General features: G+C 31.2%; 1 protein-coding gene across 5 annotated transcripts in view; it reads right to left on the bottom strand.

The window, feature by feature from the left end:
• Positions 1 to 1,118: 1,118 nt before the first annotated feature.
• LOC124459515 overlaps positions 1,119 to 26,574 on the bottom strand; it is a 69,018-nt gene continuing 43,562 nt past the window's right edge. The window contains exons 26-39 of one of the 5 annotated variants that reach the window (XM_047008967.1): positions 15,404 to 15,663; positions 12,706 to 12,793; positions 10,049 to 10,846; positions 9,375 to 9,701; positions 8,656 to 8,691; positions 8,089 to 8,241; positions 4,838 to 5,094; positions 3,914 to 4,031; positions 3,378 to 3,419; positions 3,044 to 3,079; positions 2,510 to 2,551; positions 2,176 to 2,211; positions 1,760 to 1,795; positions 1,119 to 1,600 (exon numbers count right to left, since the gene is read on the bottom strand). In XM_047008967.1, the coding sequence (XP_046864923.1) occupies positions 1,500 to 1,600; positions 1,760 to 1,795; positions 2,176 to 2,211; positions 2,510 to 2,551; positions 3,044 to 3,079; positions 3,378 to 3,419; positions 3,914 to 4,031; positions 4,838 to 5,094; positions 8,089 to 8,241; positions 8,656 to 8,691; positions 9,375 to 9,701; positions 10,049 to 10,846; positions 12,706 to 12,793; positions 15,404 to 15,663 (2,330 nt within the window). In that variant the 3' untranslated portion in view covers positions 1,119 to 1,499. Of the gene's footprint in view, positions 1,601 to 1,759; positions 1,796 to 2,175; positions 2,212 to 2,509; positions 2,552 to 3,043; positions 3,080 to 3,377; positions 3,420 to 3,913; positions 4,032 to 4,837; positions 5,095 to 8,088; positions 8,242 to 8,655; positions 8,692 to 9,374; positions 9,702 to 10,048; positions 10,847 to 12,705; positions 12,794 to 15,403; positions 15,664 to 18,044; positions 18,174 to 18,298; positions 18,491 to 19,220; positions 19,400 to 20,332; positions 20,510 to 21,125; positions 21,303 to 21,456; positions 21,499 to 21,814; positions 21,857 to 22,354; positions 22,473 to 23,276; positions 23,534 to 25,453; positions 25,607 to 26,019; positions 26,056 to 26,574 lie in introns of those variants that run through there. The other 4 variants (XR_006953685.1, XR_006953687.1, XM_047008966.1 and 1 more) reach the window with 4 other exon arrangements.

Genomic DNA, 26,574 nt, shown 5'->3' with positions numbered 1-26,574 from the left:
TCCTTTATCAATAACATAAAGTGTGTGCTTGTGATATTTACCCAAACGCAAAGAAGACACCTCATAGTTAAATGCTCAAACAGTCATATAAAAATAAGCAATATAAATATACTGGCGTCTATTTTATTGACACACATAGAAAACATATCTTACTTGTTCAATCGATGACCCTGAATGTCAAGAGAAAACCAGGTCGAGATACAATATTATCAGATGAGAAGTTCACATGAACATTTCCGTTTTTAAAAGTCAGCGGGGTATTATTGAATGCCGAAAAGCCGCAGGTATGAATTGACGTAACACCATCTGACAATGACAACCTGTCCCATACACAAGTGCTGTACAATACATAATTACAGTCACATAATTAGTAAGTAACAAGCCAAAACAATGGACACGAAACTGACGATGTGTTTTCAATCATAGAGTTTGAAACAATATTCTAAAGTGTATAGCAAATAAAGAATGCAACTAAGTACGAACTGTGTAAGAGGAAATTTTTTGCAACTGAATATTTTTACAAAAGACAAGATAAGTAATGCCTTTTTCCTCATAATGTCTTGCCTGTAATAGCATGCAATCTTTTACTAAAGTTGTATGTAAAAAGCACAGATTTTAACAACACAAAAGAAATTTTAGTTTTTTCAAACCTTATTTTGAAACTGCTAGATCATGCAGCATTTCCTCCAAAACAAAAATTTCCTCCATAGTGTTTTTATATGTATTACATCTGCTAGTATGTATGTAAATAAACGACGATTGCTTCGCAAAACTTTCGTCACTAATTGCTCGCGCTCTTGTTAAAGAAAAGGGAATAAACACAGATCACTGGAATAAATATTTCGTTGTAATGCAATAGACGTTAAAATCTTTAAATTGTGAAACTTTACTGAAGTCATTGTAAATGCATTTCAATATTGATGGGTTATTCACAACAAAATAAACAAAGCGAGTTGACTCATTGGTTTCCAGTAACTTATGCAATCCTAAAAACAACACAAATTTAATGAGTAATAAGGCTCCTACATTTAACCGGAAATTTGAGTGTTTCAGGAAGTCTTCACTTAAAACCCTAGTTTGATCATACACACTCGAACTTTAGAAATATGAACTGTGCGTTGTTATGGCAACCATGTTTATTTTCCTTTACACACTTATTATACAGTTTTAAAAGAATTGAATGCATCTTTTTTGGTACGGAGAATTTTCCTAATATTTTGTGCGACGATTGTTAATCATTCAAAGAACATTATGGTTAGCATATAATTACTTCTACGAATAATTATTTTAAATATTTGAGAATTTCGGTTGCATTAAATCTTATTTGTAGATTATGTTCTATTTTGCATGTGTTATAAATTTTGTTGTATTGAGCATTCACGCGAACTTTTCCATAAATTTACACAAGGAAAAAGAAAAGAATTATCAATAAATAACCTCGGCCAGGTTAATAATTGAGATATTAAACCTCACTGCAAAGTTTAGGAGCTGCTGTACTATCAAAGTACAGGTCCTACTTCCTGAGCCATTAGGATAGTTTGGAGACACAACAGTCCTATTGAACTGATTAATAAAGCAGAACAAATGTTGATTCCCGACACTAAAAGAGAAATATATTTCAGAGGAATTGTTTTTAAAATAATAACTAAATTGAGTTTTTCTAAATCGACCAGAGCTTTAAGGAACATACACACACTTAAATTATTTTTACACATTAATTAAATGTTTATATAACCAAATTTAAGAGTACGACCCTTACCATTTGCACCACTTGTGCTTGTTGATGTAGGTGTGGCTGTAGAACAAACAGTACATGTATATTGTCTCTCAATTGCCATTATATTGCAAGTTCTGCATGTACTTTAAATAGAACTGGTATGCACTTTGTATAACAAAATCAAAACAACTCTTTTGTTTTTAACAAGCAAAAGTCTATGGATTTAAAGTTATAAAAAAGATTCAAAATAAGAAACTCGTAGATAAGATTTGAGCTAGTTTTTATTTATTGTTCAGGGATAATTTGACTGGTTAACAACGATTGAAATTTATTAAAACTTTATTTAGACGTCAAAACAAAACCATTCATCATTTTTTCTTTATTTTTACCAAAGAAACTCTAGGCTATTATTTATTAAAAACACAAATCTTAAAAAAATTCAAAGGTAAAATTCTTACCAGTTCCCCCAATCGTACTATTGAAATCAGGTGTAACTGGAAAACAAACAATAAACGCGTTTGAGGAGACTCATCACAAGTCAGCTAATTTTGTTCTTAAATAGGAAGTTAGTGCAAAAATAATGAAAACAACTCTTTTGTTTTTAACAAGCAAAACTCTAAGGATTAAAAATTTTTAAAAAAGATTCACAAAAAGAAACTCGTACCATAATAGATCATTGCATGAGGGTAAGGTATGGTTAAGTGATAAAATTAAAAGACGTATGTCCTTCATTTGAAACACGAGTTGAGAAGAGTAACGAATAAGCTCTTTTAAATTTTTATAAATACTTGCCGTGGAAAATCTTCGGAGTTGGGGAAATGGTTGCTGTAGTATCTATAAAATTGAAATTTTATGGAAAATCGTTTAAAAGTAAAAGGAACATGCGTCATCTCTATACGACCATCTAATAAGATTGTTGATAAAAATGAGTTTTTTAATTCAAAAGTTAACAACTTTAAAAACTACAGGGAATTGTTAAGAACTGTGTGCAAGACTGTTACATGGTTACAATATTCGTAGCAATTGCTACAACGAAAAAAGACAAAACTAGGTTCATTAAATGTTTTAACTCTTTAAAGAACCATGTATTACGTACAAGTCAAAGCTTTTTCGCTAAAATCGTTCTTTTATTGAGATTTGCGCTAGTTTTTATTTATTGTTCAGGGATAATTTGACTGGTTAACAACGATTGAAATTTATTAAAACTTTATTTAGACGTCAAAACAAAACCATTCATCATTTTTTCTTTATTTTTACCAAAGAAACTCTAGGCTATTATTTATTAAAAACACAAATCTTAAAAAAATTCAAAGGTAAAATTCTTACCAGTTCCCCCAATCGTACTATTGAAATCAGGTGTAACTGGAAAACAAACAATAAACGCGTTTGAGGAGACTCTTCACAAGTCAATTAATTCTGTTCTTAAATAGGAAGTTAGTACAAAAAAATGAAAACAACTCTTTTGTTTTTAACAAGCAAAACTCTAAGGATTAAAAATTTTTAAAAAAGATTCCCAAATAAGAAACTCGTACCATAATACATCATTGCATGAGGGTAAGGTATGGGTAAGTGATAAAATTAAAAGACGTATGTCCTTCATTTGAAACACGAGTTGAGAAAAGTAACGAATAAGCTCTTTTAAATTTTTATAAATACTTGCCGTAGAAAATCTTCGGAGTTGGGGAAATTGTTGCTGTAGTATCTATAAAATTGAAATTTTATGGAAAATCGTTTAAAAGTAAAAGGAACATGCGTCATCTCTATCCGACCATCTAATAAGATTGTTGATAAAAATGAGTTTTTTAATTCAAAAGTTAACAAATTTAAAACTATAGGGAATTGTTAAAACTGTGTGCAAGAATGTTGCATGGTTACAATGTTCGTAGCAATTGCTACAACGAAAAAGACAAAACTAGGTTCATTAAATCTTTTAACTCTTTAAAAACAATGTTTTACGTAAAATTCAAAGCTTTTTTTCTAAAACCGTTCTTTTATTGAGATTTGCGCTAATTTTTATTTGTTGTTTAGGGATAAATTGACTGGTTAACAACGACTAAAATTTATTAAAAATTTTATTTCTACATCGAAAAACACCATTGCAGTTATTTTTCTTTATAGAAAATACGAGAAATACTTCTTAAAAATCAAGTAATTTTGTAGTAAATCCAGCAACGCTCGTCATATAAAATAACTTACTGATAAAACGTGGTTCGGCATAGATGGGATGGATATCACATGAACCATTAAGAAAAACAAAATCATCTAGAGCAATATCACCCGTAAATCTGGAGCCACGAACACCTTCAACGATGATCTACAAAAAAAGCTTTTAAGCAGCATTTTTTTTAGCAAGTTTTTAGCAAGATAAAATGCAGTACGGTGATTCTGATCGACATTGTTTACTTTATTGCATATTCAAAATTTTACAAGGTAGTATGCAAAGTGTACTCAAAAACGATTATGCACATTAGTAATTTAATGTTAGATATATGCATTTTTTTCACTTTTCATTGACAAATGAGTAGTTTGAATCTATAAGTGCACTGAGTCTTGAAGTCATAGGTGAACAAATACATGCAACATCAAGTTTAGTTGCTAAAAAAGATTGTTTGATCTTTTAATAGAAAGTAGGTAGAAAATGTGTTGAACAAAAGTAAGAACGATGTTTTTGAAACCACAAAGGGCAGCCAAAAAGTTGATTTGCAATGCTTTATTGAGAACAAACGAAATTTTGGTCTGGAGACACGTGGCTTAAAGGGATATAAGTTTGTAACATTTGTGACATGGATATACATTCTTAGACATTAATACTCCTTTATAATTCTACATTAGCATTCAAAATTTAAAAGACGTTACAAGATAAAAAAACTTTTAAAAGGGATAGAAAAATGATTTTCTGGGGAAAGGCTACAGCCAAATATTTAACTTGTTGAAGAGTTAAGGAAGACGATGAAATTATTTGTGAACTGTGAACAAACAATTGAAAACTTTTTTTGGAACTGTTTATCCTCTCATCTCCCACTCAAACATTTTAGGAATCCAAATAATCTTTCAATGTTGAAACTAAGTGTTTTGGTACTCTGTTATGCAGAGTTTGAAAATAATAATATTTATACTCACCCTAGTTTTTGCTTCAGTAAAGTTGGTTGTAACTCGACCTCTGTTCCATTGATTTCCTCTATTGCCAACTAATGTCCACAACAGCTTTAATCTACCTCCCATATATTGTTGGTATATATTAAGAGAACCAATTATTGATCCATACATATGATACCAAAATGTAAAACATTTGGTTGTTGTATTAAAGTAGTTGCTAACCAACCATGCTTTATCACCCAGCACACGGGGACTTGATGTTTCAATGTAAATGTATTTTCCTAAAAAGCATTTTTAAGCAAGTCAAGAAATTTTGTTTTGTTTTTTAACAACACTCTCGTTTTTTGAAACTATAATTTTTTTCAAATTATATTTAAGTCATAGACCTGCATAGGAATTTGTATGCATTTCCTTTATTGCAATTGACTTAAATTGTTTTGGGGTAAAATAACCATAACAAACAACAGGGTATATGTGCAAATTCCTTAATCTGTGAAGAAAGTCCCCAATCGAAACCCGCCTGAAAAGGCATTGTCGACATAGCTCTAATGTCAAAAATGACAAAGTATAGTTAAAAACGTGTTTTGGAGGAAGCTAGGTAAAAATAAGTCCATTGTATGTCAACAAAACGATGTCAATCACTTTTAAATAATGCATGATTACAGTAAATTAAAGAGTTCTTGTTTGTTTCACGTAATTTTTTCTTTGAAAATAAAAAATTCAATCTCTGCCAAGAATTGTTGTTGATTTATGCAAAATTGACATTTGAACAGAGTGGTGATTTTCTCAATATATATTGATCTTAGGGATGCAAAGACTGTTTGTAAAATGCCAATGACGAAATCCGTTGGATTTCTACCAGAGACATAAAAAGTATGTACGATAGCATTTCACTAATTGTTTTTGTACTTCTAGAAACAGTAAATGAAAAGACATGGGTTCGACTGCATTATATAAAAAAAACTAATCAAATTTTCCTTTAATTAAAGCGATGATATAATATTGTTGGGAAGACTATTCCATGTGAAATATCTTTAGTACGAGACAGATATTTGCATAAGTTCGATATTTGGTTTACCAACCAAAACTTTGCCATCATTATTTCTAGGTATATATGTTTAAGTAGATAAATTATTTCTGGCATTTCTGGGATATATCCTCTGAGATTATCTATTATACATCATGAAAGATATTCATTGCCTGAATTTTTGCGTTTGTTAAATTTTTTTCATGGGCTACAAACTGATGCTTTAAACAAATTCTTTGCTTTACCTCATAATTTGATCAAGTAAAATGACGGGAGAAACTCTTTTTTGCATTTTAAAACGCTTTTCAATGCTCGCACGATTACTCACCGAACCATACATTTTAATGATATAAATAGCAAACAAAAGAGTCGTACATATTAATCGACACGTCTTGTGCCTCAAACTGTCTAGATAATCTCACCAAAGCAAAGCATTTCGTAATCTCTCTGCAATAAATATCATTAATAGTGTTCCATTTCAATTTTTCATTCAAATTTATGCAAAAAACTTTTTTACCAGCATAATGATGTATCTTCTAATTACAATGTTATGGGTCTTTTGTGAAATGCTTATGTTTGTATTTAGAAGCTGAGAGGAAACAATCAGTTTGGTTGGTATTCTGCGTAGTTTATTTGCGTGTAAGTAGTTATAATAACCAAACAGGTATGGAAATTTATGTTTTTCCCTACATATCATTGCGATGTTCAACACTTGAAACTGTTGGGCAAACACTTAGGCTGTCATCTTTTCAATGTGTATCCCAACAATTTCTTGCAAATTACATGGCACTGATCTTACTGGGGAAGCGATTTGTTTAGCGCTATAACCAACATAGAGTTTAAATTCGTGGAGCTTACTAAGTCTCTCAAAATTTTGTAGATATCTCTGTCAGACGTCTTGGAGCGCATTCTTGCTGTTACACCAGATATCATGTTTTAGTTGGCGAACTTTTCAGTGCGCTGTACTTTCTCCTAAAATTACTGTTTTAACTAGTTTATGAATTATTTTACTATTCTTCGTTGTCGGGCTACCTAATAGCTTGACTTTTGTTAAAATTGAATTTTGAACTGTTATGTCCATCTGATTGCAAAATGTTGTAAAATACTCATTGACATTTTTTGCAAAAAATTAAAACAGATGGTCTTTACTAACATTTGTATTTTTATGACAATAAACCGCAGTGTTCTTTTGTCGTTCTTCGCCGCCATATAGCTGCTAATTTCTTTTATCATTGCATATATACGTTTCCAAAGTGGTTTTCATTGGATCAGTAAATGTGTAACATATCAAATTTAAAAGCTTCGGATAGATTTGTAGAAAGAGGGTAAGATCCGGCTGGATGTTGGAACGAAGTAAAATATAATGTTGATGTGCTTAGTTCGTACTTTCCATACTTATCGATATTCCAGCTTGGATGCTCTGTAGTTGATATATATTCTAATTATTTTTCGTTTATCTTCGTCGTGAAGTGTAAGTGGTTTTTCTTTTGTACATAATGAAATAAAAATTCATTTTCATCCAAGCGTACCCTTTTTTTACTGTCTCTTACCTACCTCTTAATATTTTGCATTGTTCAACATTAACATAATATATATATTTTTAAAAAAACAGTGTTTTTATAATAGGGTTCATTAATTGAAATGTTGCATTAAAAACGTTTTAGCAAAGTAACAAAAAATCGGCAATGTATACTGTCGATCGTAAATTTATTTGTTACGGCAGCTCAACTTGTCTTAATTACTTGTTTTAATAGATATAGAAAAAAAATAGAGTCTATTAAAACAATCTGAGAAGAAAAGCGGCGTTTGTTAGGAAACTTTCATAATGTACGGTTGCTCAGTCGTTGTTCCATGATCATTCTTAACTTATGAAAAAGTGTATGTAGATGTAGCTGTGTTAGGGAAAATAATAGGAGTAATTACTTAATGCTTGCTTCTTTGTATGTACTCTATTTAATGTCGTAATTGCCCACTTTGAAGTAATATTGGTAATTTAAGCTAAAATACTTCCCCGGCTGCACTCAATTTCCTCAATAATAACATTAATAATACTCTTTTTAAAATATTTGTGAAAATTGAATAAAATTTTGGAAAGCTATGTCAACTGAGATGGCATTTTACATGGAACTGCAACTAAGTTTTTTATATAATTCAAAAAAATTTAGGTGCTTTCGTCACTTTCGTCATTTAATTCCAGCATTTTATTTAAGGATAACCATTAAAACATGTATTTTAATAAAAGACTTACCACAAATCGATCCTCTTCTGTCTGAGCTAGGTCCAGTGCTCGAACTTAGTGTTGAGCCTGAATGGATGGTCCAATCAAAGTTGTCAAGTGGATAATTAACATTCTTCCATGTGCATCTTGAATTGTCAATGCCATTTTCAAAGGAACAACTACCTATTCAAATGGAAAGTATTTTTTTCATACTCCTCTTTTAGAATTTATCAATTTAATGAGTTGTATGTTTCAAAATCCGTCATTATAATTATTACAAGAAGAACAGCTTATAAACAAAGCAAAAATAAGTTCAAACTTGGATATTTAATAAATGGGTTCCAAGTTAAAGAAATACGATTTTCGATTATTGTACTTTCCAAATTTTATTAAAAGATTTATATGTTGACAAGAATAAATGTGCATTTTACCGACTTTGCTATCGCTCCCAATGAACAAACACGTTTGCATAAAAAAGGAACACTTCTTATTAATGTTTATAAGAATATCATTCTATTTTTATTTTTAACAAAGAAACTTTAGGCTATTATTTATTAAAAACACAAATCTTAAAAAATTCAAAAGTAAAATTCTTACCACTTCTTCCAATCGTACTATTAGAATCAGGTGTAACTGGAAAACAAACGATAAACGCGTTAGATGAGAATCTTTACAAGTCAATTAATTCTGTTTTTAATTAAGAAGTTAATATGTGTATAAAGTTAATTGTTTGAAGCAGGAAACGTCCTTATATGTTAGTAGAAATATATCATTCAAGTTAGTAGAGTCCTGAGAAGATTGTTGGTGCTGATGTTGACTAACGTTTCGACAATATTAGCAGTGGTTATATTCTGATTTAAGCAAGGAGTAAACATTTACTTGCTCCATCACAACAAATGCGGATCATTTAAAGATGTCATTAATGTTTTGAAGGCTTGCTGCAATGTTTTATGATTTCAACTTATCTCTTCCTTTACCGTTCACGACGAGTAAACTTTTTTTCATTAAACTAAATCCAAATGTTAATTATCATTATCATTCATATACGGCAGATACAAAAAAACACCGGCACCGTAATACCTAAACGCTCGATCGGCTTGTGCATAATAAGATACTTTTCTGTGAAGTAATACCTAATAACTAACAAATACTATAATTAAACTAATGCTAACGTTTGTTTAACATGTATATAACTGGTTTATACTAGAAAAATTAGTGTTGGCGAATGGTAAAAAATAATGCAATTATATAAGTATTCATAAAAAAATATGTCGTATTAGTATTTTAAAAGCATCATTTAACATGTTTATACTTACAAGTACGTCTGCCCGATCTTCCACATTTAAAATCAGCATACAGGCTACTTATATACCGGACAAGAACAGAAGCAATATGTTGTATTGTCGTCGTATTTGAAGTTAAATTTTGCTGTCCGGAAACAGTAATAAGATCAATTAAGGTTGTTTTCTTCACAAGCTCAATCTGATAAGGAAGTGCTCGAAAATATGCAACCATATCAATATCAGAAAATTCTCCATTGTTCGTTAAAATAACCGAAAGTTTCGAGGAATATAGTTCTAATAAGTTTTGAAACGCAACTCCAATTGCTCTTGAGTAGTACATGGTTAGATGATGGTTCTGACCTGCAAAAGAAACTCTTGCTAATTATAATACCTCGTTTATTTAATTTACATTACAAATTAATTACTACTTGAATAATTAACATTGTAAATTTCTTTTCTTTACAAAAACACTTTAAATATTCTTGTGTTAAATAACTTAAAAAAAGCAAAATCAAAAGTGAGTACATCTTTTTACTGAAATTTGCATTACTTTAATAAAGAATTTGGAGCTGTAAAAATTCTTCCCATCGTATTAGCGATATGTTCATTTGTTGTCTACATTAAAATCCACCATATTTCGTTACTGCTGATAGTAGAAAAAAAATTTTTTGAATCAAATTAATGAAAAGAATAAAGTTTGTTTTTACCTCTTTGAATTGTTTCAATAAATGGCTCCAAGAATTTTCTGACATCCATAAACACGCTGTAATATCGAGCTTGCACACAAGAGCGTCCCCAAGAGACTATCCCTAATTGTATCCAAGTATTATTGCGTTTACATTGATACGGACCACCACTATCACCATTACAAGCACTGACTCCACCTGATCTACGACCACCACAGACTGACTTTGGTGAGACACTCCCGTTAAAAAAGCTAAAACTATTGCATTTTTGAAGACTTATAACATCAAGTTTCACCTGCTGTAAGTATGGAGAAGTGAAGCCAGATGCAGTACGTCCCCAGCCAATCACAAAACATGTATCGTTTCCATTAAAAATATCATCTTGACTAGGAAGACAAACAGGCTGCACACGTTCGGTAAAGTTCAAAGGTGTCGGAAGTTTCATCAAAGCAACGTCATAGTCGGCAAAATATACAGGTCCGTTTAGGTAATAGTTAGGATGAATATACATGGCAACTGACGTCAAAGAGTATTCATAAACACTAGTTGTGTCTGTTCTATGATCTGCAACATTTATTGTAATTCCTGTGTAAAAAGTTGCAGGTTGTGTTGATTGTACAAGACAATGAGCTGCTGTCAAAATCCAATATTTGTTAATAATTGATCCTGCACAATGAATAGAGCCTCCTCGAGTCAAACTAACTATCCATGGCCAAGAGTTTGGTGTAGCTTCTGTTCCTCCTACAATGAGAGACTGTGGAGACTGAGATCCAGCGAGAATCTTGCGCTTGCCACAGGAGCTCATTTGAGAAGAGGTACCTGTCAAATTTTATCAGATTTCCAATAAAGTTAGTTAACAAACATTTTATTCTGTCAATGAAATTGAAATAAAACTTAGTTGGTAATTCAAAAATTAGGATGCTCTGTCATTTTATTGATTTGGTTTACTTACCTTGAAATATAGTGTTAAATATCATGTAAGTTGGAGAAAAAAGGGTCAGTGCGATTTAAGGACGTCATGCTTCAGTTGTTTTATATCCAAGTAAATATTTTATACTTTGACAAAAAATTCATGAATAGTTTTTTTCAAAATAGGCAACTGTTTATCTTCAGAGAAAACTAGCTCATTGTTGTGCTCGTGGATGTACACCAATATTAACTGCATTGTACACCTATTTATAATTATATTACATTTTACAAAACAAAGCATTAATTAATCGATGAATTAAGGTAAATCTTCTTCCATTTAAAGCCAAAAATTGCTTATGAGTGTTTAAAATAGATGTTTGAACAACAATTGTCCAGTACAAATAATTAAAAGGTGTTCAAAGCTAACAATGAGCATTTTAAGGTCAAAATTCAGTAGTTCATCTAGTTTGAAAAGTAAAACATTTTTCTTTTATGTTACATTTCGGTTAGCAGCTACATGACGTGATTTTTCTCAAAAATCATTCTTGTCTTCAAAATGAAATTAATTACGTCACTAATTTTGTTAAAAAGTGGTTCGTTACAGTAAAATTAGTCATAAATAAAGTGGTATTTTGAAAATTTTTTTGTCAAAAGTGCATGAAACTTGAAATCGAATTACTTGAGAGGTAAAATGATATTAATGTAAGCGTTCTTCTATAATGGTGTCGTTACCAAAAGTGCATTTGCAAACTGACTAAGAAGTTGAAAAAGCAAAAAATAGGATTGTGAATGATTTATGTTATACTGATAAGAGAATACTAGAGTAAGTGCTAATAAATCTGCCAAGCAATTACGCAACACTTTTCGTCTCTCTGATCTTATCTAAAGCATAAACATCTGTTCAAAGTAAATTGGCACTGTTCATAAGTCTCTTATCCAGGAAAGTTCTAATCTAGAATAACTAAAAAGGAAACTGATGTCCTAAGGATAGAGATATTGAGGTATAGACACTAAGGGCAGTTTGATAATAGGAAAAATATTTAAATTTATAGGAGATAACAATAAATAAATATAATATTATTGCAATGCTTATCAAAAATGGCTTTGATACATTGTTGGAGATGTATTAGAGTTAGGGACAATCTAAAGGGTTATGGCTAGAGGTAAGGTTTGGAGTTATCTTTAAAACAAATCAAGCCCGTTTTTTACTCTTAAAACAAGAATCTTTTTTGTGCTCAATCTCTGTAAGGAAAAACAATTAAAGTTCAAATGGCTTGAACCCGAAAGTATCGTTGCTTGTTTTTAAATGTAGATTGTCATTGTGTAGGTTAGTATAGAGTTATAAGAAGGACTGTAAATATTGATGTTGATTGACATTTCCACTACCTTAGCGGTAGTTATCTTCAAAGTCAATTTGACTTCTCAGAAATCTATACTAAACTAGATGTTCTGCATTTACAAAAATTTATAGAAAAACAGTTAATGGAATAGTTTTCTCTAAAGCTATGAATAATAATTTTGAGAAAATTTGAATTTTAGGTTTAGAAGATCGGGCAAGCTTTGCCACTAGACATAGGTAAGAGTTAGTGTTATAAGTTCTGTAAGCAGCAACTGTTTTCTAAAATAGTTTGTGCTTATTGCTCAGACATGATAAAATCGTGCTTATTGCTCAGACATGACTAGAGAACAGTTATTACTGTACACTTCTTAAGAAATTAATCAGTACGGCAACAGTAACATAAACAATCAAAAAACCTTCAAAAAACTACCTTGTTTGACACATTCTCTAGGATCAACTGAAATATCATCTAAAGCAACATAACCCGGGTATGACTCGACGAGTACTTTTAAGACTATCTATAAAACAAGGAATACTTTTATTAAAGCACCTGTAAATGCGCATTAAATATAGACTACGAGTTTTTTGAGAATAGACATGTTTCGACATCAAATGATGCCATCTTCAGTATAAATGAATAATTACATAAATAATACAAGGCTCATATAAAAGTAGTCTGAGCAGTGGCATAAATATATAAATATGGATAAATTTAAAAATGATAAGGAAATGAGATAAATTAATGGGAGCATGTTACAAACTAAATATTGTGTTAAATAAAAAAACTTGAACATTGAGGTTAGGGTTAGTTAGTTTCAAATGTTAGTATGGAGTGCTTCTTTGATTTTAAGGGAGAACGAGGTGTCTGAGGGGTCAATGATTTTGAAGCAAGAGGGTAAATATGTTCCTTGATTCTGGTGGGTAAATGGCGCAAAGTTTCGCCAATATATCGGGCGTCACATCACGTGCAATTGAATTTATATACCACCATGGATTAATTTTAATCAGGGATTGGGTTTTTGAATGAGAAAAGGTTTTGATTTTGAATAATGTGAAACCTAGTCGAATGTAAATATCTGTACAGAAGCGTTTCATATTGTTCGTAAGTGTGCGCTGTGTGTGTCCTGAGTAATGTCTCATGTATGGTAGCTTAAGTTATGAGTTGTTATTTTAGAATTTTTGTTTATGTCTCGTTAAAAGGCAATGTTTGTATTGTTAAGTTTCTATGCTCTGTCGATAAGTATGCGTATAAGTCCGGTTTTGTATGAAAGTGGTGTGAAACTAAAATAGTTCGTCAGAAGTCCTGTGTATGTTGGTTTGTGAAATGCAAACGTTGTACAGCTTTCATGGGCTTTTGTTAGAAAAATATCAAGAAATGGCAGTTGATCTTGTTGTTGAGTTTCAGATTAAAATCGAATGTTTGCATTCTGTGTATTAATGTAATTATAAAACTTTATAGCCTCAGTTTCGTTAGTAAAAACACAAAAAGTATCTGTGAGCCAATGAAAATGTAACTAAGTATGGGTGCTAAGGGAAAGCCAATCGCAACACCTTCCGTCTGGTCGGAGCACTTTTCATCAAATAAAAAATGCGTCTGTGCTGTTGCTAATAAAAACATTTGTGTGAGGTCGATCTTGTTTATCTGAACCTGTGGTTTTGAGTGAATATTGTGTAAATTGCTAGATTGATGGTTTCAGTAAGTGGTACGTTAGTAAATCGGCTTTCAACCTAGTAGGAGATGAAGAATTTATAACAAGAAGTTGATGAGTTGAAAGAAGAGAAGTCGTTGAGGAAAGTAAAAGATTCTTTAGTGGACTGGTCATCTGGTATAATTGGTGTTGGTAGAGAACTAAGATGCTTAGCTAGATCATAAATGTATGTATTAATTGATGAAATGGCAAAACTCCGAGCTATTTATCCACCAGAATCAGGACACATACCACAATACAAAGAACTCTCATATCTACCGAAACTTTCTTAAATCTCACTCATGTAAAACCAACTATTCACCCTTTTGCTTTAAAAACACTGCAGACACCGCATTCTCCCTTAAAATCAAAGAAGCACTGCACATTAACAAAACTGACCCTGACCCCAATGTTCAAGTTTTTAGATTCAACACAATATTTAGTTTGTAACAAGTTCCCCATTAATTTATCTCATTTCATTATTATTGTTATGATTTATTTATATTTATATATTTATTTCATAAAATCATATTACTTTTATATAAACTTTGTATTATTTATGTAATTGTTCATTTATACTAAAGATGGCATCATTTGATGTCGAAACATATCTATTCTCAAAAAACTCGTTGTCTACATTAAATGCATTTTAGCAATAGTGCTTCTAAGAAATTATGGAAACCTTTCGTTTTAAAACACTTTTTACCGAAAAGGAAATATGCTAATTTATAACAACAGATGTAGCTATTTGAAAATCCGTCTATTTACTCGCACAAAAAAATTTTTGGAATCAAAAACAGTAAATAGCAATCAAACAAGTAACACTTTTGTTGCACCTGATGACATACAGTATCAGTCACTTTTGTTTTTCGTTTACTCCCTATGAAACTGCAAATAATTTTTTATAACTATTATCATGTATTTACAAAAATATAGCTTGTATATTTTTTTGCTATTTTGGCAGAGCAATTTTTTGAAATCTGCTAACAATGATTTATATACATTAGCTATAATAATCTAAAGGGATCATTACGTATTTAAATGAGTATAATATGTTAACTCTTAAAGATAGGATGTAACAAGCAATTTAGTTAATGGAAGATATGATCTTCGCACTTTGCAGGACAATTTAAGCAATGGTCTCATGAACCTGAAAAATTTTTAACTTGCTGGACAATTTAAGCAATTATCTCATGAGCCTGGAAAATTTTGCACTTTGCTGGACAATTTGAGCAATTGAAAAATTCAGGCTCATTAGACAATTGCTTAAATTGTCCAGCAAAGTGTGAAGATCATATCTTCATTTAATTTCAAACACCGCACTGCATAAAACACTTTCATATGACAAGCAATTTAGTAATGGAAACTTTTATCAGTACGTAAAAAATTTGAATTTTTTTATGACATATGCATTTGATCGTTTTCTATAGCACTACTTACTGTATAATTTCCATGAGTAAGATTTACAGTTGACTGAGCTTTGTTCCAAAACAAATCCTGCTTTAGCGTATCATTCCACATGAGCATGACTCTTCCATTTGAGATCAAATAAACGCCAATAGTATTTGGAGCACTCGTATTGCCAGAGCTTTGATACCAAAAACTTAAACATGACTTTGTTACATTTGCAGTCAAATTGAAAGTGATACTTCCAGACTGAATTCTTTCGTTATAGTTTGTTTGTAGCAAAATAAAGTAACCTTAAAAGTGGAGAAATTAAATAATTAACAATAAAAGTGGAACAACGTTGAAGAATGTCAAACTTAGCAGTTACCTAATGACACAAAAATTCTCACAACAAAATTTAGAGCACGTACAAAACAGACGATTCAACGTTAATAAAAAAAGGCAATTTAAATAAATGGGAATAAATGCGTATGAATTTCTCTATAGGAATCATGAATCCTTTATTATTAAAGAGCTATGTTTAATTGCGTGTGAGAGCAATTTCTCTTGCAACTTGCATACTTTTTAATATGTACGCGATTTAGTAAAACCATGTAAGAACGTCAAATCACCTAATTTCACCTCCTCAAATCAACATAAACTCCGTTCTAAACTTAACCGGTAATACAAGCACGCACGTCACGCCATTTTCTCGTTATCATCGACCTCGCGTTATGTTTGCTAGAGCTGTTTAATGTTAGATTGAGGGGACCAAAAAAAGGCTTCCTAGATTGGAGTCTTGGGTCACTAATTTAAAAATTTTTATGACTTTCATTTGACAATTTGTAAATTACAAACAATTTTAACAATTGCTCTTTGAATTAATACCAAATAAAAACACCCATAGTTCGAAATTACATTGTATTGGCCAATAACAAGTTACGGGGTCTTTGACAAAGTTTCTTGTCTTTAATTGATATCTGTATTCCTCGATCATGTTTCGTCTTTTGACGACGTTTGCAGTCCCCTCACGCTTTTTGCTTTTGGGTTTTCCCGCTTGTGTTTGTAACTCGTAGTGCAAAGAATGGGGAAATGTTCATTTTAATGTTCAAACAAAATTTGAAAATCAATGACATGCATGAGTATAGCGCATTTAAACAGAAGATAGTAATCAATACTAAGTTTGCATTTTCTTAATACTTAGTCGCTTCTCGGACTAATAATATTTTAACAGCATAAAATGTTCTAAATTAACTCACTCGTTGATAACTATTGGTATCCGTAGAATAATTAGGGGCAAAACTATTTCATGCAACGTAATTAAAATTGACCTCTATGTCTTTATTGCTTTTAATTTTACATGCATTTTGTGCCGGTATTGTAGATAAAATAACGTTATAGCTTTTGGGGCATGATTTCCTTTTTCTTTGTACTATTTAAATACAAAATTTTTCATTTTACATCTCTGTTACATCGCCGCCATCTTGGATTTTTTGTTCTGTTTACATAAAATATGAACTATGTGAACATCAACAAAGATCCGACATCGAACAAAAATGCGTGTCAAAACCCATAGTCACCAGGCCTCAGGCCAGTGACTAATTATAGGTCAAAAAAGAACTGACATCTTAAAATCATGTGCTTTCACGCTTAAGGATTTAGCCTACTGGATGATCCGCTATTGATGAAGTAAGTTTTTGTTAAAAAATTAAATTTGTCTTTACCTTAATATGAAAATTATTAAGGTATTCTAATCAGAATGATAGAGTTAGTCATCAATTTTAGTTTCAAAATTATATAATTATATCCTGCTCAATAAGTGTACTGAAGTTTCTTTTACTGTTATTATTTCTTGATACAAATCTGGTAGTGTTGATTATAACTTACAACCTTGTAATAACATTTTAAAAAAAAGGAATTTTTTTTTTGGTGGACTGAGGCCTTCAGTCTCTTATGCTCTGCAGTGCTTACGTGCAATAACATTATAGTATGTGTCATAGTTTAGATTATAAAATACGTGGATTTAATGAGTGAACCTAAACATCCTATCAAGAGCGTATTAACAAAGTAACATTAACTTCGTACATATTAGAATGCGATAAAATTTAAGTTCTCAGAGCACAATTATAAAAGAAAGTTAAAACTTTTATAATTCCACAAAATAATTATTAACGCTATTTCAAAATTTTATTACAAGACTTTTTAGATGAAGCGAAATGCAACTCCTTGGTCATTATACATTACAAATTTGGCAGTTGTCAGATTTCATGCTTACATTTGTCCATAATTGAAAAAACCCTTGTTACGGGAAATCTTATTTAAAAAGAAAAAACTTTTATTTTATTCCAATATTTACGACTTTTTTGCAAATTAATTTGCAGAACCTTACTTTTTATTTTACTTACCACTTATAAAAAAAACTGACTCAATGGCATGTATGACTAAACGTTGCGAACTTTCAAGTAATATAAACTAGGCTTTATTGCAAATTTATATGTAAACGTATAAAATTAAACAAATGCAATGAAACAGTTCGCAATAAAAGGAGTCTATTCCAGGCAATAATAGAAATGAATTTTTTTCTTACCAGTTCCAGGTTTTTTTTCATGTCATGTTTTTTTTGTGGTCTATATAATTTTTTTGGCAAATGGAAAATAAAATATTCAAACTCTACATACAACTTAACTCTACATACCTGTTGAAGTGCCTTTTGTATGATCAAAGGTAGGACGATTAATTCCTGATGCTCCATTAGTTCTTACCCAATTATCTGTCTTTGTCTGGTTGCAAAACCCATCATCAAAAATGCAGTTAATAGACGATCCTAAAAAATGTATTGAATTGTCGAACAAAATGGAGGTACTATTTGAATCGAATATAATGCACTACATGGTGAATTGTTCTTACAAATTCAACATTATGAATAAATAACAAGAGTTATCCACTTACGTATTAAAGGAATACTGCGAAAAGTCAGCAAAAATCCAGTACGAGTAACACTGAAGTCAGATGTAAAACTTATGACAACATTCCCATCGCTAAATTTCTGTGGCCGACCGTTGATTGGCGAGAGACCGCAAATGACGTTTGATGTGGCCCCATTTGACAATGACAATTTATCCCATACACAAGTGGAATGTACTAATTAAATGCATTGAAGTGTTTAAATTTAAAAAAGAAGCAAAAATATAACTGATGAGTGTTTTTTGTTTGTTTTGATTTTTATTTATTTACATCTTTTATACGCATATTTTTTTATACTTTTTGAAGTTACGAGAGTTGTTTTTGTCTCTATCTGCGTATATTGATCTATCTGTTCTAAATAAAAGATCATTAATGATAATGATCAAAGTTAAAATACGGAAGTGGAGTCTTTATTTTTAAACCTTTTTAATCGATCAGGACATATTTGTCCATCAACGAAGCAGCGGAAAGTCAATTACGCCGTACTTAAATGGTAACTGAAAAATTTTATGTGTTTTGTACACCGTTTCCTGATTTAAGGATAATAGTTTACAATTGTAGACAGGAGGATAGAGAAATGTCTCCAAACTGCAAAAACCTCAACCGTTGTGTGGGCACTGTGTTAAACTTGAAATAAAAACATGATTTGTTGTTTTATTCTTCATATAAAAGAATCAACAATTATGTTAGAAAAACGTTTACAAAGTGACGAAATTTTCGTCGCATCTAAAGCATTGTTTGTGCAATGTATTGTAAACCAAAGTTTGAAACTTATTGTGTAAAAGTTTTCAGGATTCTAACATTTTAGGTAGCACTAACAAAACCTATATATAGCTATCGATGAAATTTTTGAATTATTTGGTAAACAGAATTTTAAATGGAGATAATGCATAGAAATTTAACTTACATTCAATATCATAATAATTGATGACGATTTCCAGTGCTTTTCAAAAGGAACAACAATTGTGACACTACATCTTAGATTGTTACTGTAGGCATTAGGAAATCCAGGTGAGTAAATTCGACCAGCTGAAGTGTATATCATTTTATTCGAGCAAACATTTGTTGCAGAAGGTAAATCCATTCCTAAATAATTTAGTACAGATAATGGTTTTATATTAATGAAAAGGTGGTGCATGTAAGTATATAGCGAAGTGGGCACGAAGCAATTTTCCAAAACAGTTAATTTTATAAAATCTTTTTTCGTATATGAAATACGAAGGACAGTGTTCTTTCACAATTTATTGACCAAATTTTTCAAATATTACTATGGCACATTTTTCGCAACAAAAGTGATGGAAAGACTTTCCGATAAGGTTTTCGATTGTTTAAAAATTGGAACACAGTTCTTTTAGTTTTATTTAATTATCCAGATAATCAATTTTTCTTTGATTTCACAAGATTTATTGTCATTAACCCACAAAGACAATTTACATTGGTGTCAATTTTGTCAATGGTAAAACCAGATAACAAATACGGCTAACCTGACGTTTACTGTCATTTCCTGAAGATGACTATCTAAGGCTGTCGAAAGTCAGTCAACAACAACAAAACAGTCCTTTCAGGACTATACCAACCTGACGATCGACATTTACAAACATGTAACGATAAGGTTCACACCATTTACCAAATAATTCATAATAAATTATCGAAAATAATGCTGAATATGAACTATGCATATAGAAAAATTGCAGAGTTTTTAGTCAACCAGAGCAACAGAGGTTTGGAGTGACGACATATTTCGTTCCATTTGTGTTCCAATTAAACTGGAACAACGTGAAAACACTTTAAAATATTGTAGAGTAAAGAAATGATTCTTTTAAGTTAAGATAGATCATAAAGCTGAGTTTTCTTGGGTGCCGTAACACATTTTAATTACACTAACTAGTTATGTATTCTTATTTGTCTTTTAACAACTTTATGGTAAATCTCTACATTCGTTTATGCAAATATTTTTGTATCACTATTTATGTTTTTGTATGGTGTGTATTGGTCTTTAAAGCAACGTTACATACTTACGATAGAAAGTTGTAAATGTAAGATTAAATCCTTCCATAGGTGCCGTTCCATTTGATCTGAATGTCAATAATACAACATTGGTATATGGTGTAAATGTTAAAGACGTTTCGTTGCCACAGAATTGTTTTGATGTTCCACCAGATATTGTAAGGGAATCCAAACATATAACTCGTCTGCCTGTTAAATTAATTCATTATGCCTTTATAATGCGCAAATTAAAACATTAATTAAAATTCAAATTTTATAAAAAAATATGTACTTCTTTTAAAATCCTAAACACAAGTGATCCTTCTCAGGAAATTTAATAAAATGTAGCTATCTAAAGATTTGTGAAATAATTTTTACAAGATATCAAAAGTAAGTGAAATGCTTAACGTATTTGTGGAAACAGTTTTAAATTTAGTCAAATTATCTTATTGTGATGGTTGCTAAAATATTCCTTTCAATGGACTTGTCTGTCAGGGCAGTAAGTCCAAGTTAACACAATTTCTAACGTCATCTTAGTAGTTGGTACATAACTCTTTTATTGCAGAATCTAATAGTAAATACTTTCGGAACTTTAGAACAACACACGAGCTCCATTATAAGAAGCTTTTATTGCCAAATTGAAATAGGCATAAAAATGGAACGATTTGGCGAATTTCAAAAACTGTTTTCCATGATATTTTAAAAATCACAACTAAATCTAATATCGTAGTTAAAAACTTTTCGCTGAGAAAGTTACTTGAACTGTTCAGTCAAAGTAAACCCTTATTCGATACAACTTCCTTGAGGTGTAGTCGAATTCACTTACCATTTTGTATACGTTCCAAGTTAATAATTGAGATATTGAACCTCACTGCAATGTTAAGGGGCTGCCTTATTATCAAAGTACAGGTCCTAATTCCAGAGCCATTGGGATAGTTTGGAGACACAATAGTCGCAGAGGTTGAACTGATTGATGAAGCAGAACAGATGTTGATTCCCGGCACTTAAAGAGAAATAGATTTCAGAGGGTTTGTTTTAAAATAATAACTAAATTGAATTTTCTAAAAAATGACCAGAGCTTTGAGTAACATACACACACTTAAATTATTTTTACACATTAATTAACAGTTTAATATAATTAAATTTAAATGTACAACCCTTCCCATTTGCACCAATCGTGGTTGTTGAGGTAGGTGTGGCTGTAGAACAAACAGAACATCTATGTTGTTTCTCAATTTTCATTATTTTGCAAGTTCTGCATGTACTTTAAATAAAACTGGTATACACTTTGTATAACAAAGTTAAAGCAACTCTTTTGTTTTTAACAAGCAAAAGTCTAAGGACTAAAAATCATAAAAAAAGATTCACAAATAAGAAACTCGTACCATAATAGATCATTGCATGAGGGTAAGGTATGGGTAAGTAATAAAATTAAAAGACGTATGTCCTCCATTTGAAACACGAGTTGAAAAGAGTAACGAATTAGCCCTTTCTTTAATTTTTATATATACTTACCGTAGGAGGTTGTCGGAGTTGGGGAAATGGTTGATGTAGTATCTAAAAGATTGAAATTTTTTGGAGAATCGTTTGAAAGTAAAAGGGACATGCGGCATCTCTATACGACTATCTAATACGATTGTTGATAAAATGAGTTTTTGATTCAAAAGTTAACAAATTTGATAACTATAGGGAATTGTTAAACCTGTGTGCAAGAATGTTACATGGTTACAATGTTCGTAGCAATTGCTACAACGAAAAAAGACAAAACTAAGTTCATTGAATTATTTAGCTCTTTAAAATACAATCTTTTACGTAAAAGTCAAAGCTTTTTTTCCTAAAACCGTTCTTTTATTGAGATTTGCGCTTTTTTTGTTTGTTGTTTAGGAATAATTTGACTGGTTAACAACGATTAAAATTTATTAAAATTTTATTTATACATCAAAACATAACCATTGCATTTATTTTTCTGCATAGAAAATACGTAAAATACCTGTTAAAAATCAAGTAACTTCGTAAAAAAGCGATCAAAACTCGTCCTTATATAACATAACTTACTGATAAAACGTGGTTCAGCATAGGTGGGATGGATATCACATGAACCATTAAGAAAAACAAAATCATCTAGAGCAATATCACCCGTAAAGCTGGAGCCACGAACACCTTCAACGATGATCTACATAAAAAGAGCTTTTAAGCAAGCTTTTAGCAAGCTTTTAGCAAGAAAATATGCTGTTCGGTGATTCATATAGACATTGTTTACTTTATTACATCTTCAAACTTTTACAAGGTAGTATGCAAAGTTTACTCAAAAACGATTATGCACTTTAGTAATTTAACGTTAGACCTATGCGCTTTTTCACTTTTGATTGCCAAATGAGCAGTTATAATAAATAAGTGCGCTAAGTCAAGGAGTCATAGGTGAATGGAAACATGCAACATGAAGTTTAGTTGCTAATATAGATTGTTTGATCTTTTAAGAGAAAGTGAGTAGCAAATTATATGAAGAAAAGTAAGAACGATGTTTTTTAAAACAAAAAGGGCAGCCAAAAAGTCGATTTGCAATGTTATGATTGAGAACAAACAAAATTTTGGTCTGGAGACACGTGGCTTACAGGGATATAAGTTTTTTAACATATGTAACATGGATATAAGTTTTAAGACATCAATCATCCTTTATAATTCTACAACAGCATCCAAAATTTAAAAGACTTTACAAAAAAAAAACTTTTGAAAAGAAAGAAAAATGATTTTCTGGGGAAATTCTACAGCCAAACATTTAACTGGTTGAAGAGTTAAGGAAGAAGTTAAAATTATTTATGAGCTGTGAACAAACAATTGAAAATTTTTCTTGGAAATATTTATCTTCTCATTTCCCGCCCACATCTTTTAGAAATCTATAAATAAGCTTTCAATGTTGAAACTAAGTGTTTTGGTACTCTGTTATGCAGAGTTTGAGAACATTGATATTTATACTCACCCTCGTTTTTGCTTCTGTAAAGTTGGTTGTAACTTGCGCTCTGCTCCATTGATTTCCTCTATTGCCACTTAATGTCCACAACAGCTTTAATCTACCTCCCACATATTGTTGGTATATATTAAGAGAACCAATTGTTGATCCATACATATGATACCAAAATGTAAAACATTTGGTTGTTGTATTAAAGTAGTTGCTAACCAACCATGCTTTATCACCCAGCACACGGGGACTTGATGTTTCAATGTAAATGTATTTTCCTAAAAGACATTTTAAGCAAGTCAAGAAATTTGTTTTGTTTTTTTAAAACACTCTCGTTTTTGAAACTACAATTTCTTTCAAGTTATGTTTTAGTCATAGACATGCAAAGTATGTAGGATAGTAAAGAAGTGACCATTTTACCAATTTTTTTGTACTTCTGGAAACAGTAAATGAAAAGACATGGGCTCGAATTCATTATAAAAAAATACTAATCAAATTTTCCTTTAATTAAAGCGATGGGATAATATTGTTGGGAAGACTATTTCATTTGAAATATCCTTAGTACGAGAGAGATATTTGCATAAATTTAGTATTTGGTTTACCAACCAAAAATTTGCTATCATTACTTCTATGTATATATGTTTCATTATTCCAAAGCCATCATCAGAGTATATACTTAATATATTAATCCTAACACGGTTTTTACATGCACATGAAAAACATGTGACTTGGACGAGATTTGAACTCGCACCTTCGGGTACTAGTCCGCCGCTCTACCTGTTGAGCTACCAAGCCCACAGGGATTGGAGTCGAGTCAAATCTCTTTTAAACTGCGTATGGACGAGAGATTCTCGCCCAAGTCACATGTTTTTCATGTGCATGTAAAAACCGTGTTAGGATTAATATATTAAGTATATACTCTGATGATGGCTTTGGAATAAAGTCGAAACACGGTGCCATCCAGTAAACTGCTATAGTGGCGAGACGGTTTTTACATGCACATGAAAAACATGTGACTTGGACGAGATTTGAACTCGCACCTTCGGGTACTAGTCCGCCGCTCTACCTGTTGAGCTACCAAGCCCACAGGGATTGGAGTCCAGTCAAATCTCTTTTAAACTGCGTATGGACGAGAGATTCTCGTCCAAGTCACATGTTTTTCATGTGCATGTAAAAACCGTGTTAGGATTAATATATTAAGTATATACTCTGATGATGGCTTTGGAATAAAGTCGAAACACGGTGCCATCCAGTAAACTGCTATAGTGGCGAGAATCTCTCGTCCATACGCAGTTTAAAAGAGATTTGACTCGACTCCAATCCCTGTGGGCTTGGTAGCTCAACAGGTAGAGCGGCAGACTAGTACCCGAAGGTGCGAGTCAAATCACATGTTTCATGTGCATGTTTGCCGTGTTAGGATTAATATATTATGTTTCATTAGTTAAACTATTTCTGAGCATATCTGTGATATATCCTCTGTGTATATTTATAATACATCAAGAAAGATTTTCATTGCCTTAATTGTTGCGTTTGTTAATAGATGTCTTTCGCCTTAAATGCATCATGCATGGTTATGTGATTATATAGAATCTGTGTTTGTCTAAAAGGAAATCTTCTTGTCTTAAAGCACAGTAGACCTTAAAATCTAATCTCATTTATTGGAGTGTAGCTCAACTTGCCTTAAATAGTTGTTTTAATAGATATAAAAAAAAATAGAATCTTTTAAAACAATCTGAAAAGAAAAGCGGCGTTTGTTAGGAAACTTTCATAGTGTACGGTTGCTCAGTCGTGGTTCCATGATTATTCTTAACTTATGAAAAAGTGTATGTAGATGTAACTGTGTTAGGGAAAATAATAGGGATAGTTACTTAATGCTTGCTTCTTTGTATCTACTCTATTTAATGTCGGAATTTCCCAATTGAAAGTAATATCGCTAATGTAGGCTAAAACACTTCTCCGGCTGCACTCAATCTCGTCAATAATAACATTACTAATACTCTTTTTAAAATATCTGTGAAAATCGAATAAGATTTTGGAAAGCTATGTCAACTTAAATGGCCTTTTACATGCAATTACAACTAAGATTTCTATATAATTCACAAAAATTTAGTTGCTTTCGTCATTTTAGACTCTTTTGTTTAATTTCAATGTTTAATTAAAGATAAGTTTTAAAAGATGTATTTTAATAAAAGACTTACCAGTAATTGATCCTCTTCTGTCTGAGCTAGGTCCAGTGCTCGAACTCCATGTTGAGCCTGAATGAATGGTCCAATCAAAGTTGTCAAGTGGATATATAACATTCTTCCATGTGCATTTGGAATTGTTAATGCCATTTTCAAAGGAACAACTACCTATTCAAATGAAAGGTTTTTTTTTCATACTCTTCTTTTAGGAAACATCAATTTAATGAATTGTATGTTTCAAAATCCGTAATTATAATTATTACAAGAAAAACAGTTTATAAACAAAGCAAAAATACGTTCAAATTGGATAATTAATAAATGGGCTCCAAGTTGAAAAAATACGATTTTTGATTAACGTACTTTCCAAATTTTATCAAAAGATTTATGTTTTGACACGAATGAATGCACATTTTACGGACTTTTCTATTGCTCCTAATGAACAAACACGTTTGCATAAAATAAGGAGCACATTTATTAATGTTCATACGAACATCATTCTATTTTTATTTTTATAAAAGAAACTTTAGGCTATTTTTCTTAAAAACACAAATCTAAAAAAAATTCAAAAATAAAATTCTCACCATTTTCCCCAATCGTACTATTTGTATCAGGTGTAACTGAAAAACAAAGAATAAAAGCGCTAGAGGAGACTCTTTACAAGTCAATTAATTCTGACTTTAATTAAGAAGTTAATATGAGCAAGGTGTGTATAAAGTCAATGCTTTAACCCAGGAAACTTCGTTATATGTTAGTAGAAACAGATCATTCACGATAGTAGAGTCCTGAGAAGGACTGTTGGTGTTGATGCTGACTAACGTTTCGACAAACTTAGCAGTAGTTATATTCTGATTTAAGCAAGGAGTAAACATTAGGCTTGCCCCATCATAACAAATGCGGATAATTTAAAGATGTGATAAATGTTTTCAAAGCTTGCTGTATTGTTTTATGATTTTAACTTATTTCTTCTTTTCTCCGTTTATGACGAGTAAATTTTTTTTCATTAAACTAAATCCCAATTTTAACTATTATTATCATTCATATACGGCAGTTACAAAAAAAACACCGGCACCGTAATACCTAAACGCTCGATCGGCTTGTGCATAATAAGATAACTTCCTGTGAAGTAATACCTAATA

Source organism: Xenia sp. Carnegie-2017, unplaced genomic scaffold, assembly GCF_021976095.1.
Source record: "Xenia sp. Carnegie-2017 unplaced genomic scaffold, XeniaSp_v1 HiC_scaffold_13, whole genome shotgun sequence".
Classification (NCBI taxonomy): Eukaryota; Metazoa; Cnidaria; class Anthozoa; order Malacalcyonacea; family Xeniidae; genus Xenia; species Xenia sp. Carnegie-2017.
Note: the sequence above shows the minus strand (reverse complement) of the source record. Positions and strands in the feature narration are given on the sequence as shown.